Source organism: Phaseolus vulgaris, chromosome 3 (assembly GCF_000499845.2).
Source record: "Phaseolus vulgaris cultivar G19833 chromosome 3, P. vulgaris v2.0, whole genome shotgun sequence".
Classification (NCBI taxonomy): domain Eukaryota; kingdom Viridiplantae; phylum Streptophyta; class Magnoliopsida; order Fabales; family Fabaceae; genus Phaseolus; species Phaseolus vulgaris.
Genome location: NC_023757.2, coordinates 45,775,880 through 45,797,475, shown reverse-complemented (window position 1 = coordinate 45,797,475; position 21,596 = coordinate 45,775,880). Strand labels below are relative to the sequence as shown.

Sequence of the window (21,596 nt, the reverse complement as noted above, 5' to 3'; positions counted from 1 at the left end):
AAAGATATTTTATTTTAAAAGAATATATTAATACTTTTTGAATTTTGTAATTCGAAAATCTATTTTGAAATCTGTATTTTATATTATAACTTCTAATCAGAAATATCTTTTGGATTTTATAATTTGAAGTTTTTCTAAATTACTCATCTCAACATAAAAAAAAGCAATAGAATAAAACATATATTTGGTATTTTAAAAATATGAGTGTTAAAAGAAGTTATGGAGGAGCAGGAAGAAACAGCCCATTGGGCTTGATCCACTTCAAGTTTTCTACAGGGCACTTTTTTGGCAATTGCTTCCTGCAGCTAATAATTTTCAACCTGCACCCTATCACTAACATGAATGACTAAGTGTGGTGAAACAACCTTACAGAGTTAGTTGGTGCATCACCATCACCGTAAAGTTTACCCTTAAACTTTTATTACATTTCTCATTTATATAAAAATGTTAAAAACCTCATAATTTTTTCATACTTGCATTTAATTCCCCATTTTTTTTATCTATCTCTTCCTTTCCTTTTTAATTTTTGGCATCATTTATCACCCTGATAACATTTGATATTTTTATTTATGAGAGAAAAAATTATGTAATGTCATGTGACTGAGGATGACCTTTGACTTTCATTTTCATCACGTTAAATCTCCCACTTCCACTCATCCATGTCGGCAACTCAAGAAAACAATAATTATGTATCTCCCATATCCCATTTCATTTTATTTCCCTTAATCATGCTTAAATACGAATAATTTAGTTTTTATTTAGGATTTTAGGTTTAGTCTTTAGGATAATCCTCGTCACATTTTACTTTTTATTATTTTCTCAGATTTTTAAAAAAGCCTTTCTCTTTCAAAATTTAAAATATATGATTACTAAATTTAAATAACTAAAATATATTTTATTTTAAAAAATAATTTAAAGAACTAATAAAATCATTTCAAATTTTACGGACAAAATTGTAATTAAATTATTTTATTTAGTTGTTTAGAAAAAAATGTTTTATATCTTCTTACTATCATTACTGATATTATTATCATCATTATATCACCCGCCACTGTCAGTGACAACTCAAATTGTCTTATCCAACCAACTCATTTCAGATTCATTCTCTGAGTCTCTGTTTCCACAACCTCAGCATCATCAACATCATCATGGATGGTCTCATCAAGGGCTTGGTCGATGTTGCTCTCGGTGCCGCCGATCACAACGATCGCCAAGAAGAACGCGGTGAACGTTCCTGGGCCGACCTTGTCTCCGGCGATCAGGATCAGGTTTCCTATTCGACTATGTCAATTCAACATTCCCATTTTTCAACTTTTATTTTGTCAGGATCTCGTAATATCAAATTTCAATCTTTATTTTTGCAGGATCACCCTCCTCCTCAACATCACCGGCAGCAGCACCACCACCAGCAACAGACACAGTGGTCCAACTCACCCCAAAAGGTCACATTTCTTCATCTTTGTTCTCACCCCCCAAAAAATATGTAATCTTACTCGTTTGCTAATGTTATGATCGTTATAGGAAGAACGGCGAGAAGAGGATAGTCACAGTTACAGACCTTCCAACAGGCCTCATCTGGTGAATGTCAGTCACTTGTCCTCCATTCTTAAACACAATACCATACTCTTCTCATATGTAGACCCTTCATATAACTACACTTATTCTCTACCAGGAACAATACCGTCCTCAGCATGAGGAGAGCCAATCTCAAAATTTCAACACTGGCCACAAGGTAACTCCCTCCTCTCGTAGAAACTTTGCAATATTAACACTTTGAACATAGAAAGTTATGGCTTGCCTGTGTCTTAGCTTTAAAGTTTATGAATGATGTGTTTGAATATCTCAAGAGATCGTGCTAAATCTTTTAAATTTTAAAGATTGTGCTATCAGATTTGTTACATTTTGGTGCTGCATTGCTTGTGCTCGGTATGTAAAGAATTTAAGCTCTTATGGTCATTCCGTTGGCACTTGCTTTCATTCAGATCTATCTCTGTCTCTGGATACAGTTTCAGATTGTTGTTGGAGAAAGACCCTGGGAGATTTTTCTTCTTCTTCAAATAATAAGATAAATGTTCCACTGAATTGGGTAGTTGAGAATGTGACTTCATGAGAGAGAGTATGGTAGCATTGAACATGTTGAGAAAGTCTGGACAATAGATAGGCTTTGCCTTCTTTCCATGTGATGCCGTATACAATGCGAAGTATTTTTTTTTTTCTATTAAATTGAATTGAAATATTAAGGTGAGACTCGTTTTTTACTTTTTGCAGGTGGATGAAGATCAAGATGGATGGCAGACTGTTGGAAAACCTCCAAGGCGGACACACAAGGTTCTTCTTTTGAATTTTCATCAATATGTCTAATATAAAAGCTTATGTGGTTTTTCCAGTGTTTTGAATCGTTTTAATTTGTATTTTGTTGATATTGTTGTTGGAGGTATTCTTCTTTGAATTTTCTACTGTATGTTAACTTTGTTACTGAATTTGTGACCTAACCAGTTCTGGATGTTTTATGCTTCATCCCTGTCTGAATCTGAATGACGGATCTTACTAAGTTGATGTAGGTTCCGAAGGAAAATTGGCAGAGCTACAAGCGACCTTCTGATGAACAAGAATACTCTAATGAGGCTGAAGTTGGTGCTAGTTTGGAGCCCTCAGAAGATGAACTTGCTGATCTAGCACGAGCTTGTGATAAACTCTGGGATCTTGATTTAAATCGGTTGATACCTGGCAAAGACTATGAAATCGACTGTGGTGAAGGGAAAAAGGCTTTCCAAAAGGAAGACATGGCACAGGGGAACTTGTTTACTTGGGTTAGTGATGATGTATTCAGAAAGCCTACATTTGCTCGTTTTCTCTCACTTTTAGATAATTACAATCCACATCAAGGATGTAAGGAAGTAGTCACATCTGAAGAGAGACAAGAGCAAGCTTCTTTCATAGAAGAAATCAGTAGAACAGCACCGATTAAATATATTTACAAGTATCTTGCATCCAAGGGAATTGCATCAGGGAGTTTCCAAGATTTCAAAAGAATGATGACCAATCTGTGGTTTGACCTTTATGGCCGTGGTGGCACCTCTGGCTCCTCTTCTTCTTTTGAACATGTTTTTGTTGGAGAAATCAAACAAAGTGACGAAGTTTCTGGCTTCCATAACTGGCTGCAGGTATGACCTCATATGTTTCTTCTGCCTGTTTTGTATATCTAATACCTGTTTATCTGTTCATATTCATGCCAAATTGAAGGTGCACCAATTTATAATATTGGAAGTCATATTTGGTGCTCCTTTCTGCAATTATTCTGACATTACCAGTTTCACTGACTAGCCAATATTGTATTATTGTGGATTCGTTTACTGTTGCACAGTTTAGTGTTATTCCTTGATGAATAACTTCAACAGTTGGAATTGCCAAGAATACTTTGCAATAGTCTTCTATAGTCAATAGTTTGCCCAATAACAAGTTGTAACTATAAATACTTACTCAGACCTGCCAATTTTTTTATTTTTTTTTTTGCCGATAATTAAGTTTTTTCTCTCTTGCTATTTGTGAAGTCATTAATCTGATAAGTAGATGAAGCCTGCAAGGATATTTTTTGTTTCTTTAATTTGTAATTTGAACTTGTAATTCTGTCACTTTTTCAATCTCACATGTTGATGTATTTTGGCAGTTTTACCTTGAAGAAGAAAAGGGGAAAGTTGATTATCAGGGCTATATTTTGCCCCGTCGACGGGGACAAATTGTGAGTAACTATTTGTTAAGCTTATTTTATTGGCAATAATCCAAGCAGAGAAATAGAAGTTTGGTGCACCAATCACATGAAAGTAATAAACTCATCATTAGGTAGACATCAAAGCATGTTGAAAATATTTTTCAACAGCAACTAGTATTTTTCCTAAAACAATGTAAGCCTTAATTCATTTTCTGTTTCATTACACAAAATCTTTTACTTAGCTCGATTATGTTGGCTTGTTGGTAAACATTTGTTATACTTTATGCTGTAACCCCCTCATTTTTAATGCTCTCTGCCATCATAACTTGCAGCCTGACTCGGAATCTCAGCTTCTGACTATTCAGTTTGAATGGAATGGTGTTCTGAAATCTTTATCAAGCACTTTGGTTGGAGTGAGCCCTGAATTTGAAATTGCTTTGTATACCCTGTGTTTCTATGTTGGTAGGGAGGATAACCACATTCAGCTCGGTCCATATGCAGTTAATATCAAGTGCTATCGTTTTGGCAATAAGATTGGATCTGTTTTCCCCATTGCAGATTCTTGAATTTTCAGTTTCCAGCAATGATAATATTTGTTCCCAATGAAATTGTTTGTTAGTATGAGAACTTACAGTTCATGGCTGTAAAGACACCAATACCAATTAGATCAAGTAGTACAAGGTAGCGGAATATTTACAGCAGTACATACTTTATTGTAGAACTATTTTATTTCCTTCAGCCCTTAACGATATGCTATTATGTGTTATTTATTAACATCTCAGATTCTGCTGGCTTGCGTAAGTTTAGAGGGGGATATATGCATGATACATTGAAATATCTAGAAAATTTTATTGGATACATGTATGAACTGGATATTTGCGTAAGATATCTCAATTTCCTAGATATTATGTCTTACGAAAATATCTAGAAAGATCTCTAGATATTTTTGAAAACTGTTCCACTTTACATTTTACACATAACTTCATGCTAAGTTCTGAAAATTCCAAGTTTTAATTCATTAGCTCACCCATGTTCAGCAACAATCATTGCTAAGTTATTGGATTAGTAAATTGTGTAAAATCAAGTGTGATTAAATGAAGGATAAAGAGGTGTTGAAGCAGGTGTAGACGTATAGCAAATGGAGAACAAGAAGTATATAGTGTTTACCTCACCTCACTCGTAGCTAGTAATCAATGAGTGCAGCTTGTGCCACGATTTTGGGTATAGATAAAATAAGTATTGTCCATAAGAAAGAGCTTTTCGTATCACGACAATGAAATTAGGTTCTCTTGAAGAAAGAGACTGATTATACTGATCAAAAAGTTAGGTTCCACGTGTTCACAGCATTTGCCATTTAAATTTGAACTGAACTTATTAGCTTCATCACCAATCAGAATGGTTCCTACTTGCACATGCAAAAAATAAGAACTGAAATGCCTTCCTCTGAAAGTGAGAGATTCCCTTCCTTTTGGACAACTTCGGATAGAAATCTTGTGAAATCAGTGAATTTCACCACGAGGGATTTTAGAAAGCTGTCTTTTTTTCTTACTCCCTGAGAAGCTAGTGCTAAAAAAACAATCTTCAAATCAAACGTCGATGGCTTCTGTCATGTTATGTTAGATTTCCATATCTTAAAATGCTAACTTCTTACTAAGAATTAAGTCTAACTTGTTTGCATGTTCCTTTTCCCTTGGTCATTGATTAATCAATTTTTTTTCCATCTAATATTGTTTCAGTTGAGATATATAGGAAATGTGACAAACGTAAAGATAAGGTTCTATTTCCTCCACAAATTTTGTCGTATGAATTACGTGCGCACAGCTCATCTCAATAACCCTTCACAGCAGAGTACAAAATATCAAAAATCAAGCATTTTGGAAGATTCCGAATCATATTTCTGAAACAAGATCAACTTGCTCGATTTCCAAATCAAACTTGAATTCTTCCACGTTCCATCTGACGCCTACAATGTACATTTGTTAACCAAGTTCTTCCTCCTAACATGTAGTCCCAGTGCCCCACTAATAATATTTATTAAGAAATGGATCTTAAATCTAATTTAATTTTATAAATTTTTATAAAGTGAGATGTGTTTTTTCATATTATTTTTAGTTTATGTGAGATCTTGAACAATATTTTTTATTTGTATAGTTATTTTAAGCACGTACTGTTATTACTTATGGGAAATCTATCAGCAGTGTAAGATTTGTTTGGTTTTGATCTGGTAAGTGGGGATAGGGGAGGAGGAGGCATGGAACCTCACTACTCTTCACTTCCAAAAATCATTAGGAAAAAAACAGTGCAAGCTTTTGAATATTGCCAATACCTTATTAGCCAATTCTACACCCAATTCAGTGCGATCAACTTATGGACATAAAACATGAAGCAATTTGAAAATTGCCGAATATGTACCACAAAACATTGTTTTGTTCTGTTTCATCTGACACGGAACGTAGGAATCCATCAAAGTGCAACATATTAACAATGGAGAATCTCATGAGCATTTTAATTCTTCCTGTTAGGCGTCATATTTTGGACTTTTTATGAAGCCACAAAATTAAAAGTCCGTGGTAGGTCTTAGAAAAATTGTTACCAGATGACAAGTATTACATCTCATTCACTTTGAAAGGCTATACATAATTGGTCAACATTAAAATTCTATTAATGTCCATCACTCAAACACATGTTAAACTGAAATGATATGAAAAAATTGAGAATAGTTATCATAAACACGCGGAAAGAACGGTTCAAGACTAATGAAACCAAAGACTTCCTCTGAACCACATGTTTTCACAACAAAAGGAGCATTCAACATTTCTTATCCTGAACAAGGTGAAGCAGAACCAAGAAAATATTTGAATTATGAGACATTTTCATCCACGAAAACCCAGTTTGCAGGAAAAGGCATAGGACAGAAACCAGTGACAAGGGTGTTTGTCATATGGCAGAAATACAAAACTACACCAATTATCACACCAACCAATATGTCAATATAACATAAAAGGAAAATAAATAAATAATTAAACATTCTATTTACAGCGGGTATCAAAGAACAATGGTCCTTTCCAAGTACCTTGTGAATACAGTGTGTTTTATGTTGATAATAAAGGAAAATTAATGATGCTTGTTTGAATTTTTATTTTCTCTTCCTTTCTCTCTCTCTTATAGTCTGTATTATTTTATTTATTTATTTCTTATTAATTTTTTAAATTAAAATATGATTTTTTTAAATATATTACTTTATAAAATAATTATAAGAAAATTAATATAAAAATTAACACCATAAAAGAAAATTAACACTAACCCCTTAAAAATATTTAAAAAATCGTTCAACATGGCAACAAAAATAAACAATTAAGCATATCAATATTTTGACATAAAATTTGTTTCACCTTCCTACTTCATTGTTACCAAAAACAAGTAAGAAATTAAATACAAAACTTAATAAAAATAAGGAGATAACATTGAAATGATTACACAAACCCTCATACCAAAATACAATCGTATCTTTTTTTCAAGATTACATGTATTTACTATTCTTCAATTTGCTTCTATAAGCTCAAACCACTAAGCAGATTTGTAATGCATTCTGGTTAGGTTAGGTTGAAAAAATATAATTATTTTAAATATGATTTAAATTAAATCTTATCACTTAAAAGGTCGAATCATGTTACATGTGAATGACTTGTAATTATCATCTAATCTTTTATATTATTTATCATTATATTTTATCATAATTATTTACTATTTTGAATTCTGCTGTTGTGTGGTTGACACCATTGTTTTGGAATATCACTTCTTAATTGTGATTTTAGTGAAAAATGTGAAAGTTCTCATTGTATTACTATAAACAAGTAACTCAAGTCAATCTATTTTTATTGTACAATGATAAATATATAAAACATGGGAGAACAAATTATACTCAAATGAATCAACTTACTTAATTACAATAAAATTTATTTTAAAAAAATTATTCGAGAATTGAGTTGTCTTGTTTTAATTTAACACATGATAAGTCAATTTATGTGAGTCAGATTGACTCAATCTGATACCCCTAGTTACCATTCAAATATTTTGCCATTAAAATTATTATTAATTTAGCTCTAATTAGAAGTTCTTCCGAGACACACTTAATTAGCCTGCACTAATGGATTCCCAGCTTTAATTAACCCTTCTCTAGCGAAAATATAATCTCCTTAGGATATAAAATAAGAACCCCAAAGCTACATAATCATATCTTCTCACAATGTATCTTAAACACCAAATACTCTTTTTTTTTTTTTTTTTTAATTTTCTAATTTCATCTACTACTTTATAAACCATCAATACTCTATACACTAAATTTATTATCAATCAACAAAGGAACACTCTTTTAATTCTTTTTACCAGACCTTTCCTATAATTTTATACATGCAATCTTATGCTTAATGTCTTCTAAAAATTCATGAGTGAAAAATCAAACAACGTGTTGGAGATCCTACATCGACTAGAGATTAGAGCCTTTTCATTGTATATAAGTGGGTGCAAACCTCAACCTCATTAGCCGGTTTTATGAGATTGAGTTAGGCTTAAAGTCCACTTCGTAATATGATATCATAGTCATTTCGAGTCTACGAGTGTTTGTGTTGGGCCTATCGTACCACCCACTATCGGACCGCTATCGGACCACCCATAATATATAGTCTCACACACGAGTTGGCATTCTCGGCGTGAGGGGTGTGTTGGAGATCCTACATCGACTAGAGATTAGAACTTTTTCATTGTATATAAGTGGGTGCAAACCTCAACCTCATGAGCCGATTTTATGGGGTTGAGTTAAGCTTAAAGTTCACTTCGTAATACAACGAAACGGTGACCAACCTAAGCTTTTATAATTTTGGAGTTTAAGCTTAAAATTTATAAATTAAAAAAGTACGTATGAAATAAATGTATATGTTTTTAGATCCTCCGCGTTAACGAGTCATACATAGTAAGGAAAAACCTAAATTACTAACATGAGGAGGCAAATACACCAAATATGGTCCAAACAGCACTCATATAAGGAAACACCTAATAAAAAAAACAGCTAAAAACTGGGGGTCATACGTTTTGAGTTAGATAAGATTGAAAGAGGTGGAAACACGTCAGCGAGGTTCAAACAGAACAGACTAGTTTTGATTTTTTGCACTTTTTCCACTTTTCAATTAGAGCCCACCAATGTTGTCGAGTTAAACTCCCCAGCTCGACTTCATTCTTATAAATACACCCACACAATCCTCAGCAGTTCCTACATATCCTTCAAAATATGGCTCTAACCCTTCGTTCTTCAATTTCTTTTATTAATCAGAAGGAAACCAAAATCCTTAAAACTTCTGATGATGTCCCTGCGATACTTAGTTTTGCAAAGCTTAAACCATCGTTTCGTCTCCGAGTGAAAAATTCCATGCAAGAGGCACACCACGCACGCGACAACAGCTTCAACTCTGAAGCAAGGAGAAACGAAAAATGGGAGAAGGTGCATGCTCCTTCGGTGGCTCATAGTCAGAGTGGTTCGAAGAGAGTACCTGTGTATGTGATGCTGCCACTAGACACTGTAACAATGGGAGGAAGCTTGAATAAACCCAGAGCAATGAATGCAAGTTTGATGGCCCTGAAGAGTGCAGGAGTGGAAGGCGTAATGGTGGATGCGTGGTGGGGTTTGGTGGAAAAGGACGGGCCTTTGAAGTACAACTGGGAACCCTATGCTGAGCTTGTGCAGATGGTACAAATGCATGGTTTGAAGCTTCAAGTTGTTATGTCTTTCCATCAGTGTGGGGGAAATGTTGGAGACACTTGCAGGTACCAGATTATTTGCTTTTATGTGTTGATTTTGAAAGTTCATTTTTTTTTATTTGCCCCTCCTAGTTGTAAATTTATGTTTTCAAATCAAGCAAGCGCGTAATCCTTTTTTAATTTATTTCAATTATTCCGTGCTGTGGAGAAACAGTGAGTGACAGGAAAGCAAAACATTTAAAGGTTAAATAAAAGGAAGCGCTACTGTTACATTTTCAAATCTGAACATGATATGAGCTAATTTAGTCTGTTACGGGGACCAAGGCCAAGTGTGACAATTATCTTTTTGTGTTGCATTTTATTTTTCAGCATTCCTCTACCACCATGGGTGCAGGAAGAAATCAGCAAGAACCCTGACCTGGTTTACACAGACAGATCAGGGAGGAGGAATCCTGAGTACATCTCATTAGGCTGTGATTCAGTTCCTATTCTAAGAGGAAGGACTCCCCTCCAAGTGTACGCCGACTACATGAGAAGCTTTCGTGACAGATTCCAAGATTACTTAGGCAGTGTTATCGTGGTAAGCAATTCAGTAACTAATGCTGCGAACTCTTGCACTTACAAATAGATACTGCTGATATAGAATACAGAATTAGCCGTATAATAAAATTATAAAATTGTGTTGCCATTCCTTAAAATGCGTGATCCATGTTCAACAATTTCGGAGTCAGGCAACATACAGAGATTTACAATTAAGTCGTGTTAGAAGTGTTAAGATTTGTTTCGAGGTTTTACGAGCACTTATAGAAAGAATGAAAAAAGATAAACCCCCTTAAATTAAAATTGCCCGAGTTAAAATTATTTTTTTGACTAGTTAAATGTTTCGCTTGAGGCAATTTTAACTTTATGAGAAAAGGTTTTTTCTTTCTTTCTTTTTCTGTTATAAATACTTACAGAGAAACTTATTCAAAGAGAGTCTGAGAATAACAACGGTGTAAACTTGAAAACATTTGGGGCCTATCCAGGTGGTTTTAGTTAATAGACGTAAAAAGGGGATCTTGGAACTTGATGTTTGATACGTTGCCATTTCCACGTATTTTTTCGCATCACTCTGCATTAAACGAAAATTGAATATATAAAATCAATATTTTTGCAGGAAATACAAGTTGGCATGGGTCCATGTGGAGAACTGAGATATCCATCATATCCAGAAACAAATGGAACTTGGAGGTTTCCCGGAATTGGAGAATTCCAATGTTATGACAAGGTATTTTAAATAGGCATTAATTTAAACTTCTTTTGTACATTAATCCAAAAGCATGATTTTGTTGGCAAGGTTTCGTAACCATTGGTCCCAATGAACTTATCACGAGGATATTACACTGAAGATAGAAAAATTTGAAAAATATCTAGGGACTAAAATGACTTGTTTGTCGTGCAGTATATGAAAGCCTCCTTGGCAGCAGCAGCCGAGGCCATTGGAAAGAAAGAATGGGGAGGAGGTGGACCCCATGACTCTGGCCAGTACAATCAATTTCCTGAGGATACTGGATTTTTCAAAAGGGAAGGGACATGGAACACTGAATATGGACGGTTCTTTCTAGAGTGGTACTCTGGCAAATTGCTAGAACATGGTGAGAAGATTCTCGTATCAGCCCAAGGAATATTCCATACATCAGGGGTCAAACTATCAGGGAAAGTTGCTGGAATCCATTGGCACTACAGAGCAAGGTCACACGCAGCTGAACTAACTGCTGGCTACTATAACACGCGGAATAACGATGGGTATATGCCCATAGCCAGAATGCTGGCAAAACATGGAGTTGTCTTCAATTTCACCTGCATGGAAATGAAAGACAGAGAGCAGCCTGACTTTGCTAACTGCTCACCTGAAGGGTTGGTTCGGCAGGTGAAGATGGCAACAACAACAGCTAGAGCAGAACTTGCTGGAGAAAACGCATTGGAGAGATATGATGCAGATGCATATGCTCAAGTTTTGTCAACAAGTAAATCGGAATCTAGCAACGGATTGGCAGCATTCACTTATCTAAGAATGAACAAGAGGTTGTTTGAAGGTGATAACTGGCGGCACCTAGTGGATTTTGTAAGAAGCATGTCTGAAGGTGGTAGGACAGAGAGACTTCCGGCATCTGATTCCCATGGGAGTGATCTTTATGTTGGGCACATCAAATCAACACAGGAGAAGCACACAAAAGAGGCTGTTCTTGTGTAAACGTATAAAATACCAAGCTCAGGCATCTTGGTGTATAGTTTAAAGCAACATAGTATATTTTTTATAGAAAAAGAAGAAAAATGAGAGAGAACTCTGGCATATACCATGCCAACACCTGAGATGATCGAGAACATATTATTTTATTTCATGCTAATATTTATAACTCCAACTACAAATGGAGAAAAATACTTAGTCTGCTTACGTTATAAACCCAATAATACTGATATTGTCTCTCTATGCTCTGTTTGTCACTTCTAATTTGATTAATTAATCCCCAGAAACACATCTACAAAAATTCACAAATGTCATTGGTTTCTCTCATTCTTTAACATCAGTATAAAGTAAGTAAATGTCAATGTCGAAAGAGAAAAATCTCCCAACATTATTTGAACATCACTGTTGTGTTTCAAGATTCAATCAATGACAACTTTGCTACAACAAAAATAACATTATGCCAAGAAGAAACCAGTAAAATAGCAAGAGGTGTATCAACAATTTTCTAACTATTCAGGAAACAATTTATAAATAGGCTTATCAACAATTTTGGAAGATATCAGATTAGTCCAAAGACAAATTCCTGTAAAGTTGAATTTACACGACATTACTTGGTGGAAATTTTGCACCTCTCTCTCTCTCTCCTGATTTTAGCAAATTTTAACAGGCATTGTGTATTTAAAGTTAATGACTTCAAACGGATTTATAAAAGGCAATGTCACGTGAAAATCTCACATCAGAGAATCCATCTCAGTCATAGTAAGTTAATAACTGCACCAACCAATGTGTAAAGGAGTTTGCTGTCTAAAACATTAATTAATCTAAGGTTTAAATAGAGTAATACATATTTTGTTGAGATTTAGATCCTGAGGATATGGTCCTCCTGAAAACAAAGAAAGCTTGTTTCTAATATAACTAACAATAAGAAATCCATGCAAAATAAATTTGCATCTCTTTCTCTCTTATACAACCGCAATAAAATAGAAAACATGAAACTAATAAGGAAAATAGTCGAAGCATTAGGTAAACAACCGAGTCAAACTATGAGTAAGCGAAGGGATTCAACAAAAATTATAAAACGAATGAATCCAGGCACTTTTTTTACCTGATTCTCTGAAATAGTAGAGATAGAGATGATTGAACAGCGTAATATATAAGGAAAGGTGCAGCTGTTTGTGCAGATTGAAGGATTGAGAAGCAACCCCAACCTAAACCACTAGATTACAAAATTGTTGGGGAAAATAGGTGAGTTTATAAGAGACAGAGCGTAATTACTGAAATTGAATTGAAAGAGATAGCTTAATCGAATCAAGAATGTGAGGAAGAGGAAGAGGGGGATGGAGGGTTTCCGCGGCGAAGATCTTCGATTAGGTGAGAGAGCTCTTTGCGAGACGATTCTCTACCAAACATGAAGCCATACCTGAGAGGAGAAAAGCGAGGAATGTGAGAAAAGTGATTATAACAGAATTAGGAGTGAGTAAGAATGAATTTGAATAGGATTACCAGAATGAAATGGCGGAGAACACGCCTGCAGTAGCAATGGTCTGAACCAGAGTAAGCTTCTTCTCCATTCAACCTTCTCTTTCCTTTTTCAGTTACCACACTTCACTCCACAATCTTCAGTTACCACACTCACACATCACTCCAATTCTATTACACCGTCCTTCAACCTGGGCCTTCAACATCGCCAGGCCCAACTCAGTATTATCCAATTTCAGAAGGCAATTTTAAAAACTTAGATTCTAAATTAGTCACTGAATAGTATTTAAAAATTATTTTACAAATTTTAACTAACGATAGAAATTATTATAAATATTAATAATTTTTAGTTTATAAAATAATATTTAATTTCATTCATATAATAATTAATTATTTTTTAAAAATTAATTAATATTTCATAATTTATTATAGTGGTATCTTACCCACGTACCCATCTTTTTTATTCTTAGTAATGTTTTTTTTTTACAAAAGTGAAAAGTAAGATTTGTCTACATCAATTCAAAATTTAATATAAATATATGCAAAATATTACAAAGGTTATTAATATTGATTGATGTTATATTTTGGTCAAGGGTTAATATATATTTCACATTAATAATATAATATCAAAATACATCATATTAATAATATATTAAAGAAATATTTTGACATCTTTTAAAATAAAATAAAAACACTTGTTTTCAATAACCTATGTTAATAAGATATAACATATTAGTACTGAAAGTTAAAAAATGACTAAAATATTAACATATTAAGTTATTAAATTGTGTTTTTTTGGTGATGTGAAAATATCACCATTTAAAGAAAAAAATATGAAAAATAATACTTTGTTACTCTAATTTTTTTTCACACTCTCACCTCATAACAAAAAATAATATTATTTTATTTAAAATTTTATTTTTTTTAATTAAATATAATATTTATTATTAAAAGAAGTGTAAAATAGTATCAAAGAAAAAGACAAATGTCAAACAAACTTTAATTAAAAATAATATAGCTTGACATGTCCTTCTAAAATTATCCACTTAACAACCGTCTCTTAATATATTAATAAAAAATCTTTAAACTTATTTTTTTGAAGGCTATTGATTCCTTGACACCCATAAAAGAAATAGTGATCTTTGACACTTTCAAACAGTAAATACAATCACTTAACTATTTAATAAATTATTGTTAGTTTTATTTATTTATTTTTTAAATATTATCACTCTACACTATTATTCATTAAATACTTCTACATAGCAATTATCTTTTTAATAAAATAATAATAATATAGAGTTACAGAATGAATGTAAAAAAATAATAGTAATGTAAATATATTAGATTGAAAATAAATCTATTATATATCCTAAAATATTAATATTTTAACTATTTTTTCTTCAGATATTACGTCAGATTAATTTGTCATTTGTTTGACTTTGGAGGAAACTTATTAGAAACTTAGAAGACAATTGTTCTGAAAAGAATTTTGAACAAACTCGTAAGGAATTGCGACTATTACAGTGAAAGGTTTACGTTTTGAGCCTTGGTTTTGTGGTGAAGAGTGAGAATATTTGTGGGAGATCTTTTACCATGATCTTTTTTTCTTCTTGTTTTCTTTGAGAGGATGATCATGCATGACTTTAAATGGAGTGAAGGTAGGACCTTCAGTACAACAAAGCTAGTCAAAGCAAATTCCCTAGGTGGCATGCTTCTGTCATTTTGTTGATTCAGTTGCAACTTGCATGCATTATGTTTCTGCATTACTCATTATTTGGCTTTCTAGGTAGCATGGGGTTCTTATTTCCCCACCCATATAGCATGGGGATTCTTATTTATATATATTCTCTCTTTTCTGCCTTGCTACATAGGTCATCTTGCACATCTCTTATGTTATGTACCAATGCTCATATTAATAAAACTAGAGCAAATACATAATTATCTCTTTAAAAATATTGTGCCACATCCATTTAAGTATAGTACTAATATAGAAATATTCAGCTAACTTATGAACTTTTTTTACAAACTGAATATGTACCTATCTATGGATGGAAAGATGAAAGAGTTTGGACACTAAGCACATTCTGTAACTAAGCTTTCATGAACATTAATGACACATCAAACCAAAGATCACCATCTAAGAGATCAATAAATGGATTTTTGACCATCATAGGGTTATTTTTTTTGCTTTTTACCAAAACGGGGTCTGTTTAAAAGAAATTACAAATTTAGGCAAGTCGTGCCAATTCGGCACAACTTCATATGCACAAATCGTCCCAATTAGACACGACTATGCATGACTTTTGCCTTGTCAAACTGAAGTCGTGTCAACTTGGCACGACTTCTGCCACGTTATAATTTTTTTTTTAATTTTATTGGCACGACTTGCCTACATTTGTAATTTTTTTTAAAGAGATCCCATTTTAGTAAAAAGCAAAAAAAATAATCCCATCATGATCAAAAACTCTCAATAAATTCTCATTCTCGAAGAAATACAATATATTTATTTTATACTCTTAATTCTCGTATTGTTACAACATATCATCTTTGTATTGTTGCCGACCGGACTCTTCCCATCAAAAATCTAAAAACTTATTTTTTAAAGAACATTTTGTCCATCCAGTTACCTCTCTTAGTTCATCTCAATAGAAACAAAACAATATAAAGTTTGACGTTGAAAAAGTAAAGGGATCCAACCAAGGTGGGGTTTAGAAGATTGAAATGGTAATTATGGAGGAGCTTTTATAAAGAAGTTTGATGACAGTAAGGAAAATGGGAAAGGCATGTCCTACCTCTGCATTAATAATTCCTATCTCTCATCTTCCTATCAACTTCCTCCCACAAACATTTGCAGCCTACATCACAACAATGCTCACGTTTGCATCATCCTATTATGCCATAGATTTAATTTAATAACTTTACCGAACATGGTTTGTTTGTGGACTTACCCAAACCAAATTTCCCTACAACCTTTCAAGAACTAGACGGTCTTATAGTTAATCTAATATAATATTCTAACCATTCAAGTCAAAGTCGGTATGCCCCTTCAATACAAATTCATTTATTACACCTACTTTCTTTCTACAAGAAACCATTAATTTATTTTATTCATCTTCCCGGATCCCTAATCAAACTCAGAATAACAGGAATACAAATATTAATATATTCAAATTGATTACGACAGAACTTAAGTCATTAAGGCTCTAATTTTCTATTAATAAAAGTTAAATGGGTTTAGTTAGACAATGAAAATCCTCACTAGTTGCAGAAACGCCTACACCACTTACACCTGTTTTCAAAAGTGCATGTGTCATTCTACCGGAACAGACTTTTCACCTGTACACCGTGCGTTTCTTCTACTTTTCTTCATGAAATTAGAAGACACAAAGACAAAAAGAAATCTTGTTCTTTTTTTCTTTAAAGTACTATTATTTGATCTTAGAAAACATTTTCTGTTTTTTGTTTTATTATAATATATATTACCTGTTAAATTATTTTATTTTCTAATTTGACTTGGCTAAACAAATCATTTCAATTAGTCCTGCTATTGCTTGTGAGAATAAAGACCATCCACATCCTTATATTTTCTCTTATATTTTCTCTGAAGTAAAGAATAATTTTATTAATTGAAAATTTCGTACAATCAAGGTGTATTTAAGCCAATAGTTGAAAAAGCAAGAAATGACTTGGTTTTGTTTGAAATGGGCAAACGAACCAGAACCAAAAATACCCAAAATTGACTTTCAATATTGAGGAGAACATGTGGATGGTGGTAAATAAGAAGAGATGGTTAAAATAGTGAGTTTCCCAGGAGTTCTTGATCCTCCAAAAAAACAAAACTCACTATTTACTTTTTCTGACCAATTTAGACCGGGATGAGGAGGATTCAGCAATGTCCTGAGAAGAGTTTGAAGTTTCTGAATGTTGCAATGCTTGCTGCAAGGCTTCCACTATCTGACTCATGGATGGTCTATCTTCTGGATTCTTCTTCAAGCAACTATCCGCTAACTTGGCTATTTTGCGAGCTCCTTGGGGAGAATACTGGTTCCTGAGACGTGGATCCATTATCACCACGAACCTGCTGGTGTCAGCAGGGTACTGTTTGACCCAATCTAGAAGCTTTTGTTCTGCTGAGGGACGGTTTCTTTCCAGTGATCTTCTTCCTGTGAGGATCTCATACAGCACTACACCAAAACTCCACATGTCGCTCTGAACTTTCAGATGACCCGTTTCAATGTACTCTGGTGCAGCATACCCTTGTGTTCCAACCACCTAATAACCAAAGAATACAAAAATATAAATAAGGACAAATCATTGGTCATGAGTTCATAACTTTTGTTGTTGTAATGAACAGATAGGACAAGGTCTTCAAATACGGTGTGCGACGGCAATTTCGACTATTCCTTTTGAAGGTGTTCATGACCGCAGTTGTAGTCACATCAGTCTTATTATCCACAATATCAAATAACATAACAAAATGTGACTAGCATTACAAATTTAAAACCTTTGATACGATCATAGCCATGTTGCTAAAATCACATCTTAAGGGGTCAGCTAAGGTTAAATCACCAAACCAGCTTTAGTAGAGGTGTGCATAATGAGTGTATGCATGTTAAGTTCCCACAATTAGGTGCCTTGAAATATGAAAGAGGCATTAACTATCTGCAGTGAACTTACCGCAGTGGATACATGAGTCTGATCACCTTGTGGTCCTTCTCTAGCAAGACCAAAATCTGAGAGCTTTGGATGGAAATCCGCATCCAATAGAACATTTGAAGATTTGAAATCTCGGTAGATCACCTTCTCGACATAAAAATGAAAAGATTACCTCCAAAGACAGGAACTCAGATTTACGATTAAAGTTTACATGGGAAAATGCTAAATACAAAAATGGCATGTAACAAAGTTGAATGAAATGACAAGTATATCATCTCAACTTTTGGAAAGTATGGGACTTTTGAGGTACCTGAATTTCCAGTCCTTGATGGAGATAAGCTAATCCTTGAGCAGCACCAAGCATAATCTCCAATCTTGTTTTCCAAGGCATGCATGGTAAACTTTTATTGAATAGGTGATCCTCCAAGCTCCCGTTGGGCATGAACTCGTACACCAACAGTCGTTGGATTCCTCTTTCTCCATCCACGGAGCAGTACCCCAAAAGCTTAACCAAATTTGGGTGATTAACAATGCCAAGAAATTGAACTTCAGCAAGCCATTCTTTATGACCCTTTGTAACAAAAAAATAACAACCATAAGAATGGAGGTACATTAGAAACGTAGAAAACACATATTTTGATAATTCAGTGGCAAATAAAAAAACAAAAGCCAAGCACTTGCTGTGCTTCTGGATCATTTATGTCATACGCAGAAATAATTATCTGATTTTTTATGACATCAAACAGACAACAATGTAGTTGCAAATATCTCATAGCTATTTTTTTTATAGAAATATCTTACAACTATTCTTGTGCTCACTGCACCGAGCTGTAAAGAATTGTGCACTATCAGTTTTGGATCCCAAAGCATAAGATTTTTCCTTCAGGAGAACACGGTATGACAAACAATAAAACTATAACCCACCATCAATAAAATAAAGTTGACTAGGGTCAAACGTAACAGTTAACTATTGCAAGAAAAAGAGAGTAATAGTAATAATGATCATAGGAGCCAAATCTTTAAAGAAAAGCAACAGAAAAGAGAGAAATTGAGGAAGGAAAAAGAAGCATGTATACCTGGAAGCCACGCGTGTTGAGCCTTTTGATTGCTACTGGAAATGGATCACCCTGTCCATCGGAGGGTCTGATGGATCCTTTATACACACTCCCGAACCCCCCTTCTCCAATTTTGAGCGTCCTATTGAAACCTTGGGTAGCATCTCTGAGCTCTTGCAAAGTGAAAACTCTGAAGCTGTTCTCTTTCTCTCTGTACAAGTCCTTCACGCTCTTGGGCGAAGATAGGGAGCCGGTGGAGTTGGCGGCGCGGTTCACGGCGGGGTTTTTCTTCTTATGCAATTCGGGGGCGGATTTACACTTGTCTTTGAAGAAGAAACACTTCATCTTCTCACCATCAAACCAAGGAGAAGGGAAATGATCAGAAGAAGAAGAGGAAGAGATAATTAAGTTGATGACCCAGATGAGAAAATGGGACCTTGATTATATATGTGAATGGTGAATTATGATAAGGAACAAGAGATATGAAAAGGGAAAAAAGTTAGCTTCCGTGAAGTGAAAGAAATGTATTGAATGGGAACGATGAAGAAGAAGAAGGTATGAAAGTAATAAGAAAAACACATCCGCGTGGGGGAGAGAGAGACGATGACAGGAGTAAAGCGGGTTAACGACGTTGTGTGTGTGTGGAAGAAAGACCAAAAGACCAACAAAGAAAGACCTTTCAAAGGTTAAGGTGATTTTTTGTGTCTGTGTGTCTGATAGCTGGAATTAACAAGTACTTTTTTTTTTCTTGACTCACAAAAAATTGGGTCGTGTCTCATACCTTCCTTTGTCATGTCTATCTTTAATTTCGTAACTCACAAAATGTGTTCATTCTGTCCTTTTCTTCATGCCCAATATCACGGGCACAACCTTTGTATCTCTTTGACTGAAACTCTCAAACTAGGTTTGATATAACTAATCAACAAAAAAAAAATATACAATCTAAATTGAATTATACTTTTAATTTAGTTTGTTTAGTTCACAGTTTAAATAAAATTAGGTTGAGTTTATCATTAATTTGTTTGTGATTAAATATAATCTATTATCTGTGTAAAATCTTCACACATATAATGTATCAAAATATAAGAAAATTGTAAGTAAGATGTTTTTATTATATACTAGTAGGAGTTTCTCTCCCCAAATTATAAGTAAATTTTTTTTCATCCTTAATTCTGAATAACAAGACATGTTGCATGCATAAAGGTTGAATTGCAAATCGATATGTTATTTACAATGAGACATATAATTTAGTATTTGAAGCATGGAGTTTACTTTATGCTTTTAACAAAATATATTACAAATTTTGATTTACTGGTGAAAGATAGAGCAAAGAAAAAGATGTGCATTAAAAGTTTCTCTTTATAAAAGTTATTATTTTTTCTTTCTTGTCATGTTTTCCTAAATTTCTGTGTCTTCAAATTACCATGATTTATGATGTGATCTTTGAACTGCATAGGAAGAATGTGCGCAAGTTTCAAAATGCGATTATGAAAGAGATCAATGAATTTGTGTTGGAGACATCACCAACTTTCGCCAAATAATATTTTTATAACACTGAAAGTAACTCTAATAATCTCGTCCCTTATAATAAATAATATGTTTAATTACTGAATAATAATCTCATAGTTAACAACAATAATCTCATATATTTTAATAATCGCCTTCATAATTTTATATTGTTTATAAATCAATGTAAATAATCGTATAAATTAAAAGTTAAAAATACATTTTATTTAAGAATTATATTTAATTATTATTTAATAATCTCATATAAGTTAAGAGTTAACGTCAATAATCTTTTATCTTTTAAAACTTGACATCAATAATTTCATATTATTTAAAAATTGATGTTAATAATTTTATAGACTAAGAATTGACGTCAAAACACTTCTATTTTTCAAAAATTAAATTTCATTATTATTTAATGATTTTATATAACTTAAGAGTTAACGTGAATAATCTCATATCTTTTAAAAGTGGACATTAATAATTACCTTATATGGGTCGATGTAAATAATGTCAAAAGTTGACGATAGAGTACTTCTGTTCAAGAATTGTAAATTTTGTTTTGAAAGTAGTATTGTGGCCAGCAGTGACTTTAGCAGTATAAATCATGAACTATTTAATTCTTGAAAAAAAAATCTTTTATCGGTACCGTTGGAGAATCAATAATCAATACTTTCTGCTGCATAGTGCTATTATTTTGTTCTTTTTTTTCCTTTTCTTGTTTTCATTGGAGTGAATATGTTCTGCAAATTACAATCTATAATATAAATCTCATTATTTTACTATTATAAATTACTTGGATACTTTTTAGGGTCAATAATAGTGATAATAATTCGCTTTAAACTACAAAAGTTATATTCTCACTGTGAATGAGATTTAAAAACTAAATATATAATGAACTAAATAATGTTAATTTGTACAAGTAAAAACTACATTCATGTTATGTTTGACTTTTCAATTTTTTATTGGTCTGCTTTCACCTTTTATATTGGTAAACTCTTTTGGATTTTGAATTAGGTCAAACTGAATTTTGGATTATCGTCACTTTGGGAAAAGCCAAAGTTTAGAAGAAAAAAAGACCCTCATATAGTATTCTTTTATTGTTGATTATAAACAATTTATATTTTAAAATATTATGTTAACTCTTAGCATATATTAATTTTTAAAAAATATTCCACAAGAATATAGAATGATTAAATAATAACAAATATTG

The 21,596-nt window shown here is 33.1% G+C and overlaps 3 protein-coding genes and 1 long non-coding RNA gene across 4 annotated transcripts; 2 read left to right on the top strand and 2 right to left on the bottom strand.

The window, feature by feature from the left end:
- Positions 1-1,014: 1,014 nt before the first annotated feature.
- On the top strand, positions 1,015-4,483 carry LOC137808144 (uncharacterized). Its single transcript, XM_068609107.1, has 8 exons — positions 1,015-1,268; positions 1,365-1,442; positions 1,522-1,584; positions 1,673-1,732; positions 2,269-2,328; positions 2,562-3,164; positions 3,668-3,739; positions 4,042-4,483. Exons 1-8 carry the CDS (start codon positions 1,149-1,151, stop codon positions 4,273-4,275), a joined length of 1,290 nt encoding a protein of 429 aa, XP_068465208.1. The 5' UTR covers positions 1,015-1,148; the 3' UTR covers positions 4,276-4,483.
- Positions 4,484-8,773: 4,290 nt separating this feature from the next.
- Positions 8,774-11,930, top strand: LOC137808141 (beta-amylase 3, chloroplastic). The gene is made up of 4 exons (XM_068609105.1): positions 8,774-9,526; positions 9,830-10,040; positions 10,617-10,727; positions 10,902-11,930. The coding sequence occupies exons 1-4, from the start codon at positions 8,994-8,996 to the stop codon at positions 11,691-11,693; spliced, it is 1,647 nt and encodes a 548-aa protein (XP_068465206.1). The 5' UTR covers positions 8,774-8,993; the 3' UTR covers positions 11,694-11,930.
- Positions 11,028-13,339, bottom strand: LOC137808143 (uncharacterized). Its single transcript, XR_011080673.1, has 2 exons — positions 13,191-13,339; positions 11,028-13,107 (listed from the first exon to the last, which is right to left on the bottom strand). It is a non-coding gene; the product is annotated as an uncharacterized lncRNA (long non-coding RNA).
- Positions 13,340-16,740: 3,401 nt separating this feature from the next.
- LOC137808142 (probable serine/threonine-protein kinase PBL19) lies at positions 16,741-19,689 on the bottom strand. The gene is made up of 4 exons (XM_068609106.1): positions 18,899-19,689; positions 18,133-18,393; positions 17,844-17,966; positions 16,741-17,438 (listed from the first exon to the last, which is right to left on the bottom strand). The coding sequence occupies exons 1-4, from the start codon at positions 19,220-19,222 to the stop codon at positions 17,010-17,012; spliced, it is 1,137 nt and encodes a 378-aa protein (XP_068465207.1). The 5' UTR covers positions 19,223-19,689; the 3' UTR covers positions 16,741-17,009.
- Positions 19,690-21,596: the final 1,907 nt, after the last annotated feature.

Excerpts from the sequence above, each read along its gene's own strand:
- LOC137808144 (XM_068609107.1), top strand. The coding sequence starts at position 1,149 with ATGGATGGTCTCATCAAGGGCTTGGTCGATGTTGCTCTCGGTGCCGCC. Across the intron at positions 1,443-1,521 it reads GGTCCAACTCACCCCAAAAG|GAAGAACGGCGAGAAGAGGA; the intron begins GTCACATTTCTT and ends TGATCGTTATAG. Across the intron at positions 3,740-4,041 it reads CCCGTCGACGGGGACAAATT|CCTGACTCGGAATCTCAGCT; the intron begins GTGAGTAACTAT and ends CATAACTTGCAG.
- LOC137808141 (XM_068609105.1), top strand. The coding sequence starts at position 8,994 with ATGGCTCTAACCCTTCGTTCTTCAATTTCTTTTATTAATCAGAAGGAA. Across the intron at positions 9,527-9,829 it reads AATGTTGGAGACACTTGCAG|CATTCCTCTACCACCATGGG; the intron begins GTACCAGATTAT and ends TTTATTTTTCAG. Across the intron at positions 10,041-10,616 it reads ACTTAGGCAGTGTTATCGTG|GAAATACAAGTTGGCATGGG; the intron begins GTAAGCAATTCA and ends ATATTTTTGCAG.
- LOC137808142 (XM_068609106.1), bottom strand. The coding sequence starts at position 19,222 with ATGAAGTGTTTCTTCTTCAAAGACAAGTGTAAATCCGCCCCCGAATTG. Across the intron at positions 18,394-18,898 it reads TCAACACGCGTGGCTTCCAG|GGTCATAAAGAATGGCTTGC; the intron begins GTATACATGCTT and ends TTTGTTACAAAG. Across the intron at positions 17,439-17,843 it reads AGACTCATGTATCCACTGCG|GTGGTTGGAACACAAGGGTA; the intron begins GTAAGTTCACTG and ends TTTGGTTATTAG.